General features: G+C 40.9%; 3 protein-coding genes across 9 annotated transcripts in view; 2 read left to right on the top strand and 1 right to left on the bottom strand.

The window, feature by feature from the left end:
• LOC143214036 (uncharacterized) overlaps positions 1-19,370 on the bottom strand; it is a 28,469-nt gene extending 9,099 nt beyond the window's left edge. Inside the window, exon 1 of the mRNA XM_076434557.1 lies at positions 19,156-19,370. The gene's annotated coding sequence lies outside the window, so the exon portion shown is untranslated. The remainder of the gene's footprint in view (positions 1-19,155) is intronic.
• On the top strand, positions 366-4,803 carry Polo (Serine/threonine-protein kinase polo). Of its 2 annotated transcripts, XM_076434549.1 has the most exons (8): positions 370-672; positions 971-1,195; positions 1,279-1,496; positions 1,571-1,866; positions 1,948-2,244; positions 2,534-2,934; positions 3,065-3,305; positions 3,440-4,803. In XM_076434549.1, the coding sequence occupies exons 1-7, from the start codon at positions 580-582 to the stop codon at positions 3,272-3,274; spliced, it is 1,740 nt and encodes a 579-aa protein (XP_076290664.1). In that variant the 5' UTR covers positions 370-579; the 3' UTR covers positions 3,275-3,305; positions 3,440-4,803. The 2 variants fall into 2 exon arrangements, with proteins under 2 accessions (XP_076290663.1, XP_076290664.1); XM_076434548.1 differs by lacking the exon at positions 3,440-4,803 and having other exon boundaries at positions 366-672; positions 1,571-2,244; positions 3,065-3,354.
• Positions 4,991-19,087, top strand: LOC143214025 (ATP-binding cassette sub-family C member 4). Of its 6 annotated transcripts, XM_076434534.1 has the most exons (17): positions 4,997-5,216; positions 8,957-9,065; positions 9,308-9,443; positions 10,672-10,782; positions 11,257-11,391; positions 11,488-11,692; positions 12,402-12,624; positions 12,719-13,375; positions 13,454-13,959; positions 14,040-14,321; positions 14,413-14,642; positions 14,722-15,221; positions 15,300-15,530; positions 15,777-16,111; positions 17,097-17,342; positions 17,427-17,729; positions 17,922-19,087. In XM_076434534.1, exons 3-17 carry the CDS (start codon positions 9,370-9,372, stop codon positions 18,060-18,062), a joined length of 4,179 nt encoding a protein of 1,392 aa, XP_076290649.1. In that variant the 5' UTR covers positions 4,997-5,216; positions 8,957-9,065; positions 9,308-9,369; the 3' UTR covers positions 18,063-19,087. The 6 variants fall into 6 exon arrangements, with proteins under 6 accessions (XP_076290645.1, XP_076290648.1, XP_076290646.1 ...); XM_076434530.1 differs by having other exon boundaries at positions 4,991-5,216; positions 12,719-13,959; XM_076434533.1 differs by lacking the exon at positions 8,957-9,065 and having other exon boundaries at positions 4,991-5,216; positions 12,719-13,959.
• Positions 19,371-21,244: the final 1,874 nt, after the last annotated feature.

Below are 21,244 nucleotides of genomic sequence, written 5' to 3'. Positions count from 1 at the left end.
CATATACATAATTTATCAAACGAGGTGGTCGTGTGCTTACAAACATTATAAAACGTTCAAAATTACACTAATATACCATATACCTATATTACTAAGATTTATTTATAAAAATATAAATGCACGTAGATGTGATATTTAGTGTGGAAATAAAATGCATATGATATTTATTCAGTAGTTTTACAAATTGTCGTCTATTTATGGTCGGAGAGTCTCAAGGCAGACACGCAACGTGGAATGGAACCGCTAGGAACTTTATTCTAGTTACAAAACTTTGTGAACCCATCCGAATGATATAGGGAATATATGTTCGTATCTTGGCAGAATTTACGCGGGCAAACGTGTGATTGGTTGCGATGTTTGGATTTAAATATTGAAATCCGTTGCTTCTCTTCCGCAAGACAAAAACTGTAGTTTGAAATTCGGAAGACATTCAACGGTGTAAGTAGTAGGCAGATCTTTTCGGGTGGTACTGTGGTACCCAATTACTGGACGTTCCGTTCCGAAACTAAGACTGTAACATCAAACTTGACTGCTCGCACACTATCCAAATAGTATAGATCAAGAACAATCTTAGTCAAAATGTCGAAAGACGAGAAGGAAAGTGTTATTCCGGACATTATATACGACGTACACTCGGGGAAAAGTTACATCAAAGGCCGATTTTTCGGAAAGGTAAGCCTGTACATCTGTTGCCTTGCTTTTTCGTATCGCTTGATTTTTAAACTTTCACGACAAAACAGCTTTTCTGCTTGATCGTATTCAAAAGTTGTTGTAATCAATCTGTGTTGCATAGAAACAGTGCCAAAACCCGTCATCGTAAAAAATTGTTAACTCTATTGTACTTGAACGAAGTCTAACGAAGTTCCTTACATTATAACGAAATAAATGTTAGTTTGCATGTATACCGGTGGAGTAACCGCAGACTCCAATTGTGCCAATGTGCTGCGAGTATATCTACACAATATTTTAGGGTGGCTTTGCAAAATGTTACGAGATCAGGGAATCAAAGTCGCATCGTGTGTACGCTGGAAAGATTGTCCCGAAGGCACAAATCACGAAGAGCAATCACAGAGAAAAAATGACACAAGAAATCTCGATTCATCAGACTTTGAATCATAAAAACGTTGTTGGTTTTTATGGATTCTTTGACGATCCTCAATATGTATATATAATTCTAGAATTATGTCGCAAGAGGGTATGTCACTTTAATGCTCCTCCGATCAACAGGTTGTACGCAAGGACATACACATCACTAAACGCAACCATTTTAATTTTCAGTCGATGATGGAATTGCACAAACGTAGAAAAGCATTAACCGAATGTGAAACTCGATTTTATATGAAACAAATCTTAGACGGTGTTAATTACCTGCACCTAAATAAAATCATTCACAGAGATCTGAAGTTAGGTAATTTATTTTTGAGTGACGATCTGCAAGTTAAAATCGGTGATTTTGGATTGGCCACTAGGTTGGAGCACGAAGGAGAACGAAAGAAGTAATGCTCGCGCATGTTTACACACGTGTTCGACCAATGAAAAACGAAATCAAACTTTTCTTCTGTATTAACAGGACCGTCTGTGGAACTCCTAATTATATAGCACCAGAAATTTTGACAAAGTCTGGCCATTCCTATGAAGTCGATATATGGAGCATCGGATGTATCATGTACACTCTACTCGTGGGCAAACCACCATTCGAAACATCCAGTTTGAGAGAGACTTACGCTAGAATTAAACAAGTTCAGTATAAAATTCCTCACCATATCAATTCTATCGCTATGAGTATGATATCGGATATGCTACAAGGAAATCCGTCCAAACGTCCTACTATAGGCCAACTATTGAAAGATCAATTCTTTACCTGCGGTAAATACGCGTTTCTATCGCTACTATTATCGTTAAAGAAATCCTCTTTTCATCGAATGCCTCCAATACCTTTTGTTCCAGGTTTCATGCCAGCAAGTCTACCGCTATCGTGTTTAACGATGGCACCTCGCCTGGATATGTTAGAAATGCACAATCAACGCAAACCGTTATCTGAGATGAACACTAATATAATAGGGGAGGGACAAGACTTTGTATTCAGAGTACCAAATAGTCCAGGGCGTAAGACAAAACCTCAAGAAACGGTAAACGAAGTCCAAAAACTGAGTCATGATATCAAGAACATGCTTCAGATACTAAAAGAGCAGCTGGCTGCAGTATTAAAAGCTAATCTAAGTAGAGAGACAACATTATCAGAAGGTACTCGAGAATATTGATTCTTACATGATATGTCTAACGAAACTGGCTCGAGCAAGCCGACCTCTTAAACTTTTTTGTTTTGCTGTAAATAGCATGTACTCATTGTTAACTAGACTACAGATTTTATACATTTATGACAAGAAAGAATTTAAGAACGTCAATGTATTAAATTTAGCCAATTAGAATGATAAAAGGAAGCATGAAACTTCTATTAGGTTTCTGCTTGTTTTGCAACATTTTGCAACATCTATACATTTTATATTAAGATGATCGAATTGAAATTGTTTAGATGAAATGACTGACCCAGCCGCACAGCCTGTTATATGGATAAGTAAATGGGTTGACTATTCGGACAAGTATGGTTTCGGCTATCAGCTTTCCGATGACGGAGTTGGTGTTATGTACAATGACGGTACCCGCTTAATCATGCTGGCTAACTGTTTTAACATCCACTACATAAATCGCGAAGGGAACGAGCTGTATTATACCGTTCGAGAATACCCACAGGAGCTGGAAAAGAAGATGAAGCTGATGAACTTCTTTTTGAAATACATGAAAGAACATTTAATGAAAGCTGGAAGTTCTGTACCCGTGAAGCCAAGCGATGCCATGTCTAGGATACCGTACATGCATCAATGGTTTAGAACACAACATGCCGTAGTTATGCAACTTACTAATGGAACTGTACAAGTAAGCAAAACCGAAGTTCTGCTCTCGAGTTCTCTCATTCCGTCGACTCGACGAAATTGAGTTTCTTCCTTTTTCAAAATACCAATATACAATTGTTCTATGTTATTTAGCAATGTTACTGTCCTTACAGATAAACTTCCTGGATCACTCGAAAATTATTATGTGCCCGTTAATGGCGGCAGTTACGTACATAGACACAGCTAAGAATTTCAGAACGTACAGATTCCAATCCATCCAAGAGAACGGATGTTGTCAGGGTTTGGCGAAAAACTTGGGGTACGCCCACGAGAAACTAGTACTGATGCTATCGACTCCCGAAACTCGACAAAATTGTTGTTGAGAACCGGTTGGAGAAATGCGCTGTCGACACAGTATGTCGTAGAAGTATTGAAACTATCTTTTCTTCATTTTTTTCTTTTTTTTTTTAATAAGGATAATATATATGTACACTCGGCAACTTATGCATTCGTTTAAGTAATTATTTTATTTTTATTTTATTTTGTAGAACCGTATAGAAGTTTTTACTAGATATTTTTATTGTAACAGCAAAGCGAAAAAATCAACGAATCATGAGAGCAACTTACAGAAATAGGAGGAAAAGGATGCTCTGCTCTGTAATGAGTAATAAAGGAAGGGCCTGGGCCTGTATTATGTTTCCTTTTTTGTTTTTAGAACAGCTGACGATTAAATTGTGGTTGTAATCTATTATGTAAGCTCGTACATTGACATAATTTTATGGATAAACAATCGCTAAATCTAAGTGCTTTACCCATGATGCGCACGTTACTCCGCACAAGTGCCTCGAACACGGCTATAAAAGAGTGAAAGTCATGGTATCGGTCGTGCTCTGACGGAGTAGTGCAATTTAAACATTTCTCTATTTATGTCGGTATAGAACAAGCGGCCTAAACTTCATTAACTTCATCTGTAAAAAAAAAGAAAAAGAACTTTTCACATTCCCCCATTGACCAAAGTTTGAGGTCCGCTAATGTGTATAATATATGGATGTGCAAATCGTTGAATTCCCAAATACACGAAAACTTCAAGTATTTTTAAACCTTGTACGAGGTTTGAAGAAACATTGAAGATCTGAACGGTAGAAACGATTCGAGATGGACAATATTTATAAAAAGACTTAGGATTCATACTTTAAAAAAAAATCTACTCTAGGAAATTATGATTAGGAATCTAAGTAAATGTACATAAGCATCTTATATTATGATATGTCGAACATCGCATAAATATTTAGTGTATTAAAACGATTGTAATAATAGGATTATTTTTGTAATTAGCCTATGACACTGTTTTGATGAGAAAGTAAACTGTTTTCATACGTAACGTGTCATTCTCTCGTTGTTCAATGTAGAAAATGGTCAACAAATAAATATACCGTGTGCCCATTATATTTTCTAATGTTGGAAATAATGCGCACCTCGAAAACTACGGGGGAAACAACTGCGATCTTTACAGGTCTTTTTGAGGTCATTGTGAGGTAAAATAAATGTTTTCGCACGTTACCCGTAGTTTTCGAGATGTTTACAAGTTTCCTGACAAAATAGACGCACCGTGTATCATTCGTGACCGATGGTTTCGACATTCTACAAAATGTCATAGAACCAGAGTCGAAGGATCGAGTTGTGTCTTGTATATGTATGTATTTAGGTAAAGACGAAATAGGTTAAGTATAATTTTCACGACCCATGATTTTTGTTACTCAAATACCCGTAGAGTTCTATTTTATACATTTTTTCTGTTATTCTAACGACAAAGCTGTTGTGAAAATAGCGAAACGTGGCTTTTACGATGTATGTATTCAACAATAAAGGGGAACTGGACAATACATGCGTTAAACGAGAAGTAGAATGCGTTATTATAGATAAGACTAAAATAATTCTACGGTGGAAGAGTGCAACGGTTGAATACGCATCAAGAAGCGTGAAGAGAGAACTCTGGCCGATGTGTCGACGACTCTGACGGAGCCAGTCGAGTCGAATCTGTATAATGTGTGCGATAGTATTGGTGCGTTACAGCGCGAAGCGAAGAGCGAACGAGCAAGCGAAGAGCCAAGCAGAGGAAAAGCGAGATCTGTAGTCAGTAGCGGCCAGTAGCGGCGCAGGTTTTGCGTTGAGTGCGCGCGTGTCGGTTGGGATTCGTTCCACACGTATTCCGCGCTGAGAAAGTCAGTTTCCCTCGTTCCAGCATGTGACACGTATACGTATGATTCTCTAGCGAAGCCGAATCACGAATCGTCTACCCATATATCCGTACACTGACACAAAACAGTGAGTATAAGTCGACTAACTCCGAAACGAGCTTGCACTAGTTGTTCCGTCATCGTCGACTCACTTTCAAGCAAGTCGCAACATACAAGACGACCAAGAATAAGCAAACGTTTGATGGTTGACGTCGAGGCCACCGCGATAGCTGCTTCGAGGAACGCTTATTACCTGTTATTACCCTCCCGGCTCAAAATATATTCCGCTAGACTTTCGAAAGATCTACCTCAACTATGCGCAAGCAAATCTACTGTTGATAAGGCAGCACGCGAACGCGTATCAAAACCACGGTCCGCGCAAAACGATAATGATTCGTTACATTACAGTTTATTTGTATACACACTTTGGACGAGATCCACGCTGTCGTTTTTATAAATTCATTCACGTATGTAGCTCCGTTCCTGCAAGAGCGGGAGAGCTAATTAAATTAATGATCAACCACGTGCTGCATTGTTGTTAACCACGCGTGCCCGTTCAATTGTTTCTCGCGTTGATTTCTCTAGGATATAATTTGCAAGCGTTCACGCGCGATGATGACAGATCCGCGCGTTTGCTGTGACGAAACTAACACTTTGAGTATTTTGTTTCGGTAATAGAAAGTAATACATATAACACCGGGAAAACGGGTGATCGAATGTTATTCAAATTAGAATGTTATTCAAATTAACGGCGGTATGCCGGTCGATTTCGTTGTAAAAATTGAACTTTACTTCTTGACTGTGTTGTATAAATAATTTGAAAAGACTCAGTCATCTAGTGCAAGAGTAGACGCGCCGAGAATATATCGCGTTGAACCGTTATGTATCACGTGTCGTTAGCAATTGACCCCTTCGCAGCATCTGGTCTCGATAACAATTTCGCGTGGCATCGTTTCGATGAAGACCCATTAAACGCGTCAAGTCGTACAGCTATTTTGAAGACTACACCCGCAACCGTTAAATACGAGGAAACCGATTAATAATCGAACAGACGTGTATTTTTAGACGTTGACAGTTGGTGGTCAGTTGGAATTGCAAGTGTCCGGGAGAAAGATAGCCAGAACCTTGCCGCTATCTTCGTTTCTGTTGCCCTCTCGTAGGCGATCGTTGAATGTTTCAGGTTAACTTCTCGCTTGTTGCGTAACGTGTTTCAATTGTTTTCAAAGGACATCCGCGATGCTTTCTTGACGAGTCCGCGCTAACTCAGTTCCTTCAATCGGTGTCGCACTCGAATTACAAATCCCAGAATTATTTTTTTAGAAACAATCTACGAAAAGTTTCTTTGAAAAGATATTGCGATTCAAAATATCGTCATATTTTGTAAAACTAATAACGCGTCTAAGTAGCGGTTCTGAGTATCGAATTTATTCTTTTGTTAGCCCATATAGCCTCGCGAACGTAAAAGTTTCAGTTTGAAATTATAGTTCAATTCAGCAACGTTTCGTATGCAGTTGTTGGTTATGCGAACCGAACATTCTGTAAAGTAATCGCGTGCTCGTCGAACGTTCGGTGACAAGATTAGGAGGACATATATTCGTAGCCGATCGATAAAACCAGGTAACATGACTGCAGAAGATTTCAAAGCTTGCGACACCGGAGAAGCGAACAGATTTACTGTTAGCGGATTTCACTTGTTCGTATCTCGGAAACTCTCGGCGAGTGACAGTCTATTTACCTTCGTTGTACATTTGTTTTACGGCAGCTCTTGTGTACATATTCGGCCATCTTCAAATCACGGGCCATACGCGACATTACCGACTGGGTTAACAAACCTCAATTCCCTTCTTCTGCTCAGGTCTGAGGAAATATACAAACACGGGATGCGACATAATCGCGTTGAGAGTTTTAATCGTGAACTTGACACCTGAAATTGGGATGCTTGTTTAAAAAATCTGCTTAAATTGAATGTCAACACGGTAACACAACCGAAATAAATTCAAGTTTGTACAGCCGATAAGGGGCAATAAATTAGCGTCAGGCTGCGTGACATTGAAATATTAGGGGACTAATACTTCATCCCGAGTACAGAATCACTGAATCATTATCATTGCTTCGTTCTGTTACGTTTATACGCGAAATTCAAACATTTTCCGCGTATCTACTTACCGATGCACGATGCGACAGAACCGGTGTCCGTCGAAAATCATGCGGAGTCGCGTTTTAAATATTTTCTCTTTCCATTAAAAATAGAAAAAGAAAGAACTCGAACAAATAGTCTAATCCTCTAATTACATATATCAAGTAATATATCAAGACGCCCGTATTGGAGCATTATTAATTTGACCGATACGGTGGACGCAGCGTTAATTTATATGTATATTTATGTGATTGACCGAGAGAATCGGTCACGAGCGTGAGATCGAGGTTACATAACTCGTAATGATGCACGTACGCGTGTCCCATGGAAAGTTTATAGGAATTTGTCTCGTATAACCATGACGACAATGGTTCCACCGACTTGGCAACCGTGCAGACGGCGAGCAAACGATGAATATATATATATATATACGTATGTATCTACATATATCGTTCTACATACGAATCATGGATCAGGGCAATGCATACGGAAAAATTCATTGGCTGCGATAACAATTAGCTATCTGTATAGTGCCGGAATTTTCGCAACGGTTCGCCGTGTAGAGAATTCTCTGTTCCTCTGTCGTCTTTCCGTCGTGACTAGAATGCATGCTGACAATTGGAAACAGTTTCTGCTGAATCATGAACGTCGACGATGATTACTGGCACCATTTCATCTTCGTCATTGACTCTACACACAGCTGATACGCGATAACTAAAAATAAGACAACAATTATTTAACCGCGGCTACACATGCTCATATTTCCGTGCAACGTTCAAAAAACGAGATAGCACCTTCTTCGAATTTATTTTTTCGACGGTACGTTTTCCCATCTTACCGAAAATTGTTCAATACAGCGTCTAATATTAAACACATTAACGTGTACATTTACCGAGTGCTTTAAAATCTTTCTCACTTAATAAAATAATGTTGAGCAAAGTACAATTCGAGTCTCACAGAATCCTCATCTTAGTAGACGTTTCGTGTTCAGGCTGGTATCAATACGCGATGGTAAGTGTGCCTTTTATCTCGTTGATTCATGCGTCGGACCGGCGTGTTTGAACAACAGAAGATTCTCATCCGATTATGAATTATAAAACAGCTTATAAGATTGCGAGAAGTTATTCAACGCGGCACGTTAAAATTTTCGTTCAACGATTTCCGTGATATTGCAACACATTGGTTAATCGATTGATCGATCGATCGATCGTGATCATCGATACAACCATGATTGTAAGATATCCCACATCGGATACATATATGTATAGTATGCGTCCGATCGATAAATTCAGTCGCTATCCCTAGATCGAAGATTTCGTGGTTTGCCGAATTGTTCTCGATACCCTGTCAGCTTGAGACGAATGCTAAACAACGTTACAAGAATAATAAGTGTTGTAGAATCAACATCGTAGCGATATCACTCAAGATTACTTTAACGCATCTATTAATCACGGTGAACCGGGTGAACAGTATTTACAGCAGTCGCAAGTGGATCGAAAGGGGACGTCGATCAATTAACATTCGAGTTAACGTCGAAAAACGCGTATAACACGGCGCTAGCTACGCACACAGCCCTCGGCGACTTGTTTGAGGAATGACGAAGCAGCTAGTAGGGAGATAAAGAAAAGAAACCCAATTTACAATTACACATTTCGAAAGACGATACAGAATCCGTTTGTCCTTAAATACAGGTGCTCGATCGATACGCGTCTCATTCATGGAAGAGAAGCGGAAGGATTTGCTGGTGTGCCAGGAAATCGGGGCTGCTCGTTGAAACGATATTACCAAGCAATTCTGGTGGTAAACAGAGTTTTTGTGACATCAGTCCCGAGATTGCCGCTTTATCTAGAAGCCTAGTGTAAATTTTCATGTGATAGGCCAAACTGCTGGCAATTAATCGTGACACAGACCATAAGACTGGGCTTTCGTTTTCTATTGCTGCTGTCGCTACCGTTGCCGCTGCTACTGCTATGTATCGCTATTGCTGCTAAGTGCGCGGAGTTACGAATCTCGGCTTAAACCGTCATATTCTTTTCGTTTAGTGATATTTGAGTGTGTCGTTCGAATCACTCGAAAGGTGAGTTAATGCGGCGCATACAGGAAGATGGACTCGAGCAGCGTGAAATCGAACCCGAACCCGCGAGTAAAGGCGAGCCTGGTGTCCGTGTTATTGTGGTGGTAAGTTTCTTCGATATTATTAAACAACTCGATCATTCCTGTAGGACGAATACACTACGGATTTTTATGCGAATCCCCGCTCTCATAGAGTATTTTATAACTGGACTGCGGATCTCGTTGCATTTCTAGCAAAGTTGAGTAGATGAAATTCAAAATTGTTGGAAAGTTTTTGAAACTGAAGACGATATATATGATTTCGCCTCTACTAACCCCTGGCCGTACCTTTTCTTTCACAGTTACAGTGATTAGAACGTCTTTATGCACAAAAATGTCGTAGAAGGGAAAAGAAAATGTGTTTTTTTGTATGGCTAATATTGATTAGAAACGAATCCAATTTTATTTCATCGAAAATGAAACCAATAACATTCGTATTTGTTAGACTTTGTTGAAAACCTTCATCACGAGTCTGGCTCGTCAAAGTACAGCAAAAGGTTAAAATCATTAAGCGAAGAAATAACCTTCAATTTAGTCTCTATTTCTTGCAATCGATGCATACGATATTTACTGTGCATAAAGATCCGCAGTCTGTTTACAATGAATCCCTCGGCCAACCTCGATGCAAGAACAAAAGAAAAATACTGTTTGTTTTGATCAGTCCACGCGTTTCCTTCTACATACATCTTATTGTTAGATGATTGAGTGTGTCATAAACGCACAGCATCCGTAGGATAATAAAGGTACATACTATTATTTAGACTGCGGATTTTATGCATTTGTGACAAAAATGACTGAATTGTGAACACGTTAGAAGAATGAAATAATATCGTTGTATTCTACGCAACTGATTAAAATGATTGAAAGAGACATTTTCACTTGACCTCTGTTTCTTACTATCATAATTATTTTTGTACCGTATAAAGATCATCAGGCTATTTATTACTAACAACTAGTTAACAATAGCTTCTTATCGGGAGGCAACGGTCATGGAGTACCGATGCTTCACTTTTAATTATACCAAAGTCGAGTGACGAGATTAGCGAATTTTATTTATTCGAAAATTATCTTAACGACGGCGAAGATTAGTTCGAAATGGTTATGTGCGTGCAAACAGGCATACATTGATGACGATTGCATAGAAAAATTCGGATGCGAAATAGGCAATGAACGTCGGCAAAGAAGCGTACGCGCTAGCGGGAAACTGAATTATCATTACGTGCGGTAATCACCGATAAACAACGGTGAACCGTTAAGTAACCGATGCATAACATCGATCGTTACGCGTTAACAGGTGGACGATAGGATTGTTCAAGACAGGCTACAAGAAAGTGTTGCAGACGGACGATCTCTATGATCCATTGAAGACCGATCGATCGCACGTGCTTGGGGACAGACTAGACAAGTTATTATCAACAATTGAAATAAACATCGACGCAGTGCTTCGATTGTGCCCAAATTTTCTCGCGCATCCGCGGCGATTTCAGCCTCAGTAACGTAAGCTTCTCGATAAAATGGGGTTCCAGAATTTTAAAAAATTTATATGATTTCATTCTGAAAAAAATGAATGTATAACAAGTGTATTTGTGTATATTTTGTAACTCGTAGGACACGTCCTGGAGTCTTTTTGTCCGGTAAGATTATTTCAATAGTAGATACGTTACTGTTTTCTCGCGCCTGCGCGAGAAAATTTGGGCACAATCGAAGCACTGCATCGACGTCCGATTAACCCTCGGAAGGCGGATGTTTTTCAAAATACAAACTATTATAAGAATAATTCATTTTTTTTAATCGGCGTCAACATTTTAACATTCGCTATCCGAGGGTCAACACGCGGCAATGGAAGCTGACCAAATTGTTCGAACCGTTTTATTTTCAGACAATGGGAAATCGAACTGGAAAAATCGAGGAAGAGCAAACGCGGACCCAGTTTCCTGAGGGCTATTTTCCGCACCTTTTTATGGGAGTACACTCTGCTCGGACTGATGCAGATAATAAACGAATTTGTACTACGGTATTTGGACACTCTACTCTTTTCCCCATTCAGCGATTTCGAATCGCTGATCTTTGATTAATTATCGGATCGAATCAATCCTAACTGAAATGCTAGATTGGGAACACCGATACTTCTCGGAGGACTGCTGCGCTACTTCAAGAAAAACTCCACCGAAACGTACGAGACTGCGCTTCTTTATGCAGGAGGGATTTGCATCGCCACTTTTCTGAGCGTGGTATCGTTTAATCAGGCAATGTTCGGCGCGTTCCACGTTGGCGCAAAAATTAGGGTCGCTGCGTGTTCCGTTGTTTATCGTAAGGTAATAAAGATGACGGTCGAGTGTCAAGGTGGAGGGGAATGTGCATAGCCTGTTCAAGGTCATTGTAGTCTTCTGGAATCTTGGTATACAGGATGTGTCCGTTAAGTTATATCACCATTTTATAGGCATTTCCGGTAGTGTAATTAAAAAATGTTTTAGACAAAAGTTTCTCAGTACTTGGTGAGCTACTTGTCCGCATATTCTTAAATCTGAAAAAATGCTTTTTACGTAACAAAGTGAAGGTTATCTTGACTTTTTTAAATGGCACCACATGCTGTGGACATCATGGGATTGTTTCTGACGTTGAGACGAATTTAACAGTGTATTCCACCATGACCTTGAAATGACCTCGAACTCGGAAATTTTGTGCAAACGTAATTCTAATGAAAAATTATTTCTTACAATATAAATCAAGTTACATCAGATGTTCGAACTGCGATCCATCTTCTACGATACAGAGCTCCGCTCTTTGTATTAGACTTTTCGTTGTATACGACACAAGAATCAGTAATGTTCAAGAACTTCGGAATCGCATAACAACTGCATCTAATAACATAAACCGAGACGCCCTAATTCGAACATCTAATGTAACTTGCTTTGTTTTGTAAGAAATAATTTTTCATTAAAATTACGAAAAAATGTTCTCAAATTCGCCTATGTAATACTCTCGATTGTTTTTGATTTGTGCGCTTTTCTGTACACTGTACAGGCGTTGCGGCTCAGCAAAACGGCATTGGGCGAGACAGCGCCAGGAAAGGTGGTCAATTTAGTAGCGAACGACGTGAACAGGTTCGATCTTGTTTCCATTTTCATCCACTACATGTGGTCGGCCCCGCTCTCAGGACTGATCATAGCGTACTTCCTCTACACCGAGGCAGGCTACGCCGGTTTGATTGGCATCGCCGCGGTGTTTGTTGTCGTGCCGATTCAATGTGAGTTTTCGGTAATGACTATACGCATACATTCTATATCGGACACACCTCGCTACGAAGTGCAACGCTCACGTATTGCGTTAACGTATTTTAGCATATACCGGGAAGCTGTCCTCCAAGTTCAGATTGCAAACCGCCGTGAAAACCGACGAGAGGGTGCGACTAATGGACGAGATCATATCGGGCGTCCAAGTAATTAAAATGTACGCATGGGAGAAACCGTTCTGCGCGCTCATAGAAACCGCCCGGAAACTGGAGTTGCAAGTAGTTACGAAAAGCTCGTACATCAGAGGCATCTATATGACTTTTAACCTGTTCACCACGAGAATGGCGCTTTACTGCACCCTGATCAGCATGATATTGTTGGGGAACGAACTGACCGTCGACAAGGTGTTCGTGTTCTCCTCTTTCTTCAACATATTGGCGCACACCATGTCGGGAATGTTCGTACGCGGTTTCGCCGAAATAGCTGAGTGCCTGGTCGCTGTAAAGAGATTACAGCACTTCCTGATGTACGAGGAGTTCCAAGAGAAGGGATTCAATCTGAATAAATTCGCCGCTAGCCTCAACGGTAGCATCAACATGGACGCGAAGCAGGCTTCGAACAAAACGTCCAGAAACGATCTGCCGTACATCGACGACGAGATAGAGGGCTACGAGAATCTCGACAGATCGGAGGAGAAGAGGAAACACAATGGTTTAGTGGTGGTCGCCAGCGATCTGTTGAAGAACACCGTGACTCTCATGGAAGGTAAGCCACGCTGTACAGAACTGCCGTTCGAGTTAGCAACAGCAGATTCTAACGACTCTCGATCACGTTTTCCCACAGAAACGAAACGTCCGTCTGTGGTGAACGAGGAACCATGCGCGGTTCAGATGATCAACGTAACAGCCAAATGGGAATCCAGTCATTCGGAGAACACGCTGGAAGGACTGAACCTAGAGATCGAAAAAGGAAAGACATACGCGGTGATCGGAATGGTCGGGGCGGGGAAGAGTTCCTTCCTTTCCGCTATTCTCGGTGAAATAGAGGTAACGCAAGGTCAGGTCAAGGTCAATGGAAGTGTGAGCTACGCTGGCCAAGAAGCTTGGGTCTTTGGGTCGACCGTTCGACAAAATATACTCTTCGGTCAACCTTACGATCGTCCTCGTTACCAAAGAGTTGTCAAAGCGTGTTCCCTTCTGAGAGACTTCAAGCAATTTCCCCAGGGTGATCAGACAGTGGTCGGAGAAAGGGGTAGCTCTTTGTCAGGGGGTCAAAAGGCCAGGATCAATTTGGCCAGGTCATTATACAGACAGGCTGATATATATCTACTAGATGATCCCCTGAGTGCTGTGAGTAAAGCTCGCTCTGTATCCTGAGGTATCGATTAGGCAACCAAGCTTTAATGACATTTCGTACGATGATATTTCAGGTTGATACACACGTGAGCAAACATTTGTTCGAAGAATGCATTCAACGATATCTGTCGGGAAAGACGAGAATCCTGGCGACCCATCAGCTGCAATACGTGAAGAGCGTCGATACTATCGTTCTGCTCGAGCAAGGGAAGGTCACAGTGTTCACGAGCTATCAGGAACTGTTGGACAAGCGACCCGAGTACTGTCTACTTCTCTCGGAGGGTGGCGATACCCACGATGACTCCTCTTTGGAGAAGAGCGGCATGCGAAGACAATTTTCCTCGTCGAGTACCAGAGTCAGTTGCATTTCGCATTCTTGTATCGTTTAGGATCCAAAAACGCTTCGGACGGAGAATGAAAAATCTGTACACATTTCTCTTTTGGCAGAGCCGAACACCGGAAGCTAGCAGCGGCGGTACCGACGACGAAGAGGAGGACGAGGACCCCGAAAAACAGAACGATGGTTTCGAAGGGACATCCCGTGGAGCGGTCAAGGGACCAATTTTCATCAAGTACTTCCAAACAGGCGCCAACTTGTGCCTGGCCACTACTGTGCTTCTGCTGTTTCTAATTACTCAGTGCGTCGTCAGTCTCAACGATTATTTCGTTCCAATTTTGTGAGTAGTTTCGTTCCCGTAGCTTTGTTCCGACGCGACGATAGCAAACAGTTTTTACGAGCGTCGATCATGTTTGTAGCGTTAACGTAGAAGAAGCACGGCAATACAGAATTCAGCAAGTTAACATGAACGCTACCAACGACACGGTGATCGATGATTCGGATATGACGACTTCGTACACGTATCTGTACATTTACACGGCTATTGTAGTGGGAATATTTATCATCGGAATCACCAGATCCCTGTCGTTTTACAAAGTGTGCATGCTGTGCAGTCAAAAGCTGCACGACAGGGCGTTCAGCGCGCTAATCCGAACCGGCATGCGGTTTTTCGACACGAATCCCAGCGGCAGGATCCTCAACAGATTCTCGAAAGATATGGGATCGATAGATGAACTACTGCCGAAAGCGATACTCGATGCTGGCCAGATATGCATAATGATGGTTGGCTCCCTAGTGGTGTCTTGTATCGTCAATGTTCTTTTCTTGATCCCGATAGTGTTCTTGGGATTTATATTCTACTGGCTACGAAAGGTGTTTCTCAAAACCAGCAAGAACATCAAAAGAATGGAGGGAATGAGTAAGTAACGAGATACCTAACATTCCGTAGTTGCCTGTGTTCGTCATTAAAATAACGTCAACGCGTTTATCTCTGCAGCTCGATCACCTGTATTCACTCACCTAAACGCCACGCTCAACGGGCTGAGCACAATCAGGGCGTATTGCGCGCAGGAAATATTGAGGAGAGAATTCGATAAATTACAAGACGTCCATACTTCCACTGTTTATATGTACATAGTAGCAAGCACTGCCTTTGGATTTTCTCTGGACGTCTTTTCCCTTGTGTTCACTTCATTGGTTACCTTCAGCTTTCTTCTTTTAGAACAATGTAAGACCCTTGCAATTGTATGGAGCTACTCTAGGGGCGGCTAGATGATCAAACACGTGTATCGGCTGTATGTTCACTATTGTTCACTCTCTCACACGTTTTGCCTTTTATCGCCTCCTTTTTTTGGTATGTTCTGATTGCGCACGACTAGTTTGACCATTTAGATGCTCAATAGAGTTCTCCGTTCCTCTACTGTAGTCTATTTCTTGTCGCGACACGCATCGACCGATTTCCTCTTGTTCGCAGCGTTTTCGGGAGGTGAGGTAGGTTTAGCCATCACCCAAGTGATGGCCATGACCGGGATGATCCAATGGGGCATGCGACAGAACGCCGAAGTGGCCAACCAGATGATGGCTGTCGAACGTGTACTCGAATACACGCAAATAGCACCGGAACCGAATCTACGCGACCGAGGAAAATTTGCGAAGAAGACCGAGAAAGCTGTCGCTCTTCCGGCTGATGCTCCGACGAAATGGCCCGCCGAGGGAACGGTCCGGTTCAAGGATCTCTACTTGCGATACGGGGAAGACGAACCTCCGGTGTTGAAGGGGCTGAACATTGTTATTTCCGCGGGGGAGAAGGTTCGTTTGGTTCTACAAGATGTCCCGAATATGTTCTATCTAGGTGCACGGTAGTGCACCAGCCAAGTTCTCGCACTACATACCTCCTTTTACACGAAACAACTTAGCCGTTTTTTAGAGGCTTATAACTCGGCACTGGAGGCAGATGGAGCGATGTAATTTCGTACAGTTGTTAAATGCTATCATGTCTCAATATTGATAAAATATTAAGCTCCCAACATTAGTAGGTTCCGAGATATAGGACCTCAAAAATCGCTTTTGTCACTGATTGACTGACTGACTGACTGACTGACAGATCATCAAAACCTTTTTGGTACTTCCCACTGACCTACAAGCTTGAAATTTGGTACATAGGTCCACCATAACAAACACTCAAAGGAATAATTATCAAAGTTTGAAATTTTACACCTTGAAGGGGTTGTATTGAAAAAAAAACATTACGAAATAGGTACGTAGGATAGAACATATAAAAGATGGCTGTATCTCGGGAATGGTGCTTTCTACCGCAAAAATAACGAAATTTTCAAATGGCTCGAGCCAAAAGCATATAGTGTGTGCCCAACAACATGACGTATATGTAGTCTTTTGAATTTTTCAAAAACAAAAAGAAAAAAACATACGCGTGGAAAACCACAGACAGAAGTGAAACTTGATGAAAAATTGATGAAATCCCAACAAAAACATTCTGTAATAAACAGGAGTTTCTTATGGTCGTAAAAAGTTGTGAGATCAAACAAAATACGGCCAAGTTCGTTAGCTTAGAAATACCTGTTGCAATACTGAAAAAAGCGTTTGTAAAAATTAGTTTAAAAGAACGCTATTTAATTTTTAAAGAGTTACATGAAGGGCTAAATTATTCAAAATAATTCGTGGTGCAAAAGGTGAATAACTCCTTAACAGCTGTGAATGACCTCAAGAATCATCTCTTTCAAAGTTGTACAACCTTCTAGGACACCGTGTATAAAGTTTCTATCAAATGTTACAGGTAGGAATCGTTGGTCGAACCGGTGCAGGAAAATCCTCGTTGATAGCCGCCTTGTTCAGATTAGCGAAAATCGACGGAGCCATAGAAATCGACGGCATAAACACCGGGTCGATCTGCCTGGAGGATCTACGGCGCAATATATCGATCATTCCCCAGGATCCCGTTTTGTTCTCTGGCACCCTGAGGCGCAATCTAGATCCCTTCAACGAGTTCTCGGATGCCGCACTGTGGGAAGTGCTCGAAGAGGTTAGCCAGATAAAAGAGCATAATCTTTTCGGTCCCGGCGAGTCAATTCTTTGGAAATTGATCCTTATTTGAAAAAATTCACAGGTGGAGCTGAAAGACGCCGTTGCCACTGCCGGCACCGGGTTAGGCAGTCGAGTATTTGATAGAGGGAGCAATTACAGTGTCGGTCAGAGACAGTTGGTTTGTTTGGCAAGAGCGATCTTAAGGAACAATCGAATACTCATGCTCGATGAGGCAACCGCAAACGTTGATCCACAGACGGACGCTTTGATTCAACATACGATACGGAAAAAGTTCGCCCGGTGCACTGTACTTACTATTGCCCATCGACTCAACACCATCATGGACAGCGATAGAGTTCTAGTAATGGATAAAGGTCGTATGGTGGTAAGCAACTGTAACATCTCTTTCGTAACTTCTTTCTGTATTCAAAAAATGCCGCGAATGGCGCCATCTACAATTTTCCACGGCAATGTTCGCAACTACCCATCGATGAGCTTGTTATCTGGATCCGTGATAACGTATCGCTGTATCTAACGCTATTCCGGATGATAAAATGATTTCTAATCTATGTTACAGGAGTACGATCACCCACACATACTGCTCCAGAACAGCTACAGTCAATTCACGTCTCTGGTAAAGGAGACCGATCGTGCGATGTACGATCAATTAGTTAAGATAGCAAGACAAGCTTACGTTGCGAAACACGGGGAACGATGATCTATGGAATCTCGGCGGTCGATCACACATTTTTGGTTTTTCCGATAGACTTCCGATAGTTAATAAGCGGCGATTGTACGATTATACTTCAACACGTATGAAACAAGTATTAAAACAAGTTCCGAGAGCGCGCGCGAGAGACCGTTTATACATATTTTTATTATCGTTGAACGAGCAAATAGATATACAAGCATATACTGGTCACAGTACTTCCTGTAAATGTTAATGGCGCTGTTGAGTGGCGCTCCAATCTCTTCCAAATGAGTACTTACAATTTTCTATTGTATATTTTACATGAATCTAAACTCTGACAATTTCCGATCCGTGAATTTTGATCAATGATAAATGGTGCATTAAACTATATTTTCTTTATACCGTAGAATTGTACGAATCGCGCACAATGTGATTAATTGTATTTTACGCATAAACTATACATATTATGCGAGGTTAACGATACCATTAATAATAAGTACGTCGAATGTTCGAAGGCGATCGTTACGCGGAACAGTTGTTACATAAATAACAATAAACATGCGAAGGGTGATACGTTGTTGCGACTCAAGTTCGAAGAGGTTCAGCCCCTCGTTTAAATTTATACCTGCCCTTTTTGCTGCTTCACAACTGTCTCGCGTGGCTTTTGCATGGAAACAAGCTCTAGGTAGATCATGGACCAGACGGGCGTAATAGATAATCAAATCGAGCAGGGAACGAACGATTAATTTCGGCATTCAAATAAATAAAATCTCATAAAATTCTACGTTTCTTTGCGAACTACCAACAATAGGCAAAGTGGCTCAATACGAAAAATAAAGTCAATAATGAATGCTGTACACATTTCTGTATGCTTTACTGAATCGCGTGTACAAGCAAGGAATCAATGGTGCCGGTATCGAGTCAAAATATATTTTAAACCTCACAGGGAGATTACAATGTTGTACATTTTTTATGAATACGCGCACACGTACGAGGAATATCATTCATGTATAATGTATCAAATTGTGTAAATAAACCTCCACTTTTATAGACATTATTGATTTATTGTTAAACCGTTTTATATATGGACGGTACGTCTTACGGAAACAATAGTACTTACAGATCGTGGTGTTCACCAAAGGTAGTGAAATCACTGCCGCAACGTTTCCCGCGTAACTACTTGAGTTTGGAAAAAATAATTCACTGTTTATAGGAGTCCGCAGGAAGGGTATGCACAAAAAAACGTTTCAATCTGTGTCGAATTACTGGAATAGTATTGTTTTCGCTGCAACCGGGCAACAACCCCCTCGTGACGAGGGCCGCGATCGAACTAAACGGCCGGAAGACAAGTCCACATGCGCGTCTACGACTAGGTACCAAGCTCTGATTGGCTGTGACTGCGCAGGCGCCCTATTTACCTCCACGAGCGGCAGGTTTAAACCGCATGGTGTAATGCGGTTGTTGGGCGACCGTTCTTCTTACAGAAACTATTTATATGTAACTCCCCTCTATAAATCACCGCGGACACTTACTTATCTTCAACAAAATGGTATTTATGTTTATTAGATGTAGCTATTGTATACATATGTACAGTAGTGGACAAAAGTTTAAGGACGCTCTAAAAAGACGATAACTATTTTAATTTTGTACTATATGATTTGAACATTCTTGGGAAGCTAGAGCAATTAGTTTATTACACGATGCGAAAAGAATTTTTTTCAAAAATTGCAATTGATCGGAATTGTTGAAAAAATACTAAAAGTTGCATTTTCAACTTTTTTATGTGAGCCTGTATTGAGAATTTAAGAAATACGTGTTAACGTCCACGTGTTTAAGCCGAGTCAAAGGTTGTTGTAGAGACGACCCGAAGATTGTAAAGATTTATGGTACCTGGTCGTACCTGGCGTCTTGAATAGGGATGCATGAAAATAAACAGAACCGTCGTCGGGCGATGGCAGGTGGGTCACTTTGGGCTATTCAACTATCGTTCGGAAAATGTTTATGAGGTTGTAATGAGTGGGACTTTGTTCGAAAAGGATTTGGCCACGGAGTGAGGAAGGCAGGATGTAACTGTAACAAGTAAAATGTAAACAAACGCCGTGCCGGGACAGGATTACGTTGCTGCAGAGCGTGCAGCAATACGAAAAATTCAATACTGCATAAGCGATAGCTTTTTGCGAATATCCTGCAAAACTAAAATCGAGCGGCGGTAACATGTATAGGAAAAAGTTGTTCAAAACGTAGAAATCTATAACATATTTAAATTTCATCAAAATCTGAGATGAGACCCTCTTTCTAAACAATTACCGTATTTTTTCAACAATTCCGATGAATTGCAATTTTTGAAGAAATTTGCAATAAATTTGCTATACAATAAATAAAAATCAAATGCTGTTCGTTGGTAAGCGCATCACTTGAGAACGGCTGGACTGATTTGGCTAATTTTTTTTTTAAATGTTCGTAATAGTCTGAATAAGATTTTAAGGAAAGAAAAATTGGAAAAGAAGCCCGGAAAAATAGAAAATTCGAACTAACAATAACAAAGAAACGAACTTTTCGAAGTCGCAGCTTTTAATCAATATTTCAATAGGAATTTAGATTATCGACGTGAGTGTTTGCATTATCGACATTATCAAGATCCGCCAGTTAGTTTATTTCTATTCCAATTTATGGATTTGCGTTATCGACGAATTAAACTATGTGTGTACAATTTTCTTTCATATTGTCAATAGTTGCGACGTCATTAGTGCACCTATTGTGCACCCCCCGCCAGAGCAATCCGCCCGAAGGACCTGCCGAAGGCACGCCACGAGCAGCTAGTATTAAAATAGTTATCGTCTTTTTTAGAGCGTCCTTAAACTTTTGCCCACCACTGTATGTATTTTCTATCTCCAAGACGCATAGCTGAACCAACCTTAAAGCATAATACACATAATCAACTAATTCTATTGGTAATACTATACTCAGCATGTTTTTTTCTTTTGCAGTAGAATTTGCCGGCAACATGCCCCCTTTGAAAGGTTCCGTTGGTCTCGGTTAATTCCGTTGTCGTATCGGCACAAAATGACCATGTAACAGTATTTAAAACATTGTACTGAATTGTTTAACTCGTAACCGTCGAGAAACAAGCAGGCCGACGAATGCATGCAACGCGATAGCAAACGTGTTATCGAATTTAATGACGAACAATCAGTGCTACTTTTCGTATC

The sequence above is a fragment of the Lasioglossum baleicum genome, chromosome 12, assembly GCF_051020765.1.
Source record: "Lasioglossum baleicum chromosome 12, iyLasBale1, whole genome shotgun sequence".
NCBI lineage: Eukaryota > Metazoa > Arthropoda > Insecta > Hymenoptera > Halictidae > Lasioglossum > Lasioglossum baleicum.
The sequence above is the reverse complement of the archived record's forward strand: the minus strand, read 5'-3'. Positions and strand labels throughout refer to the sequence as shown.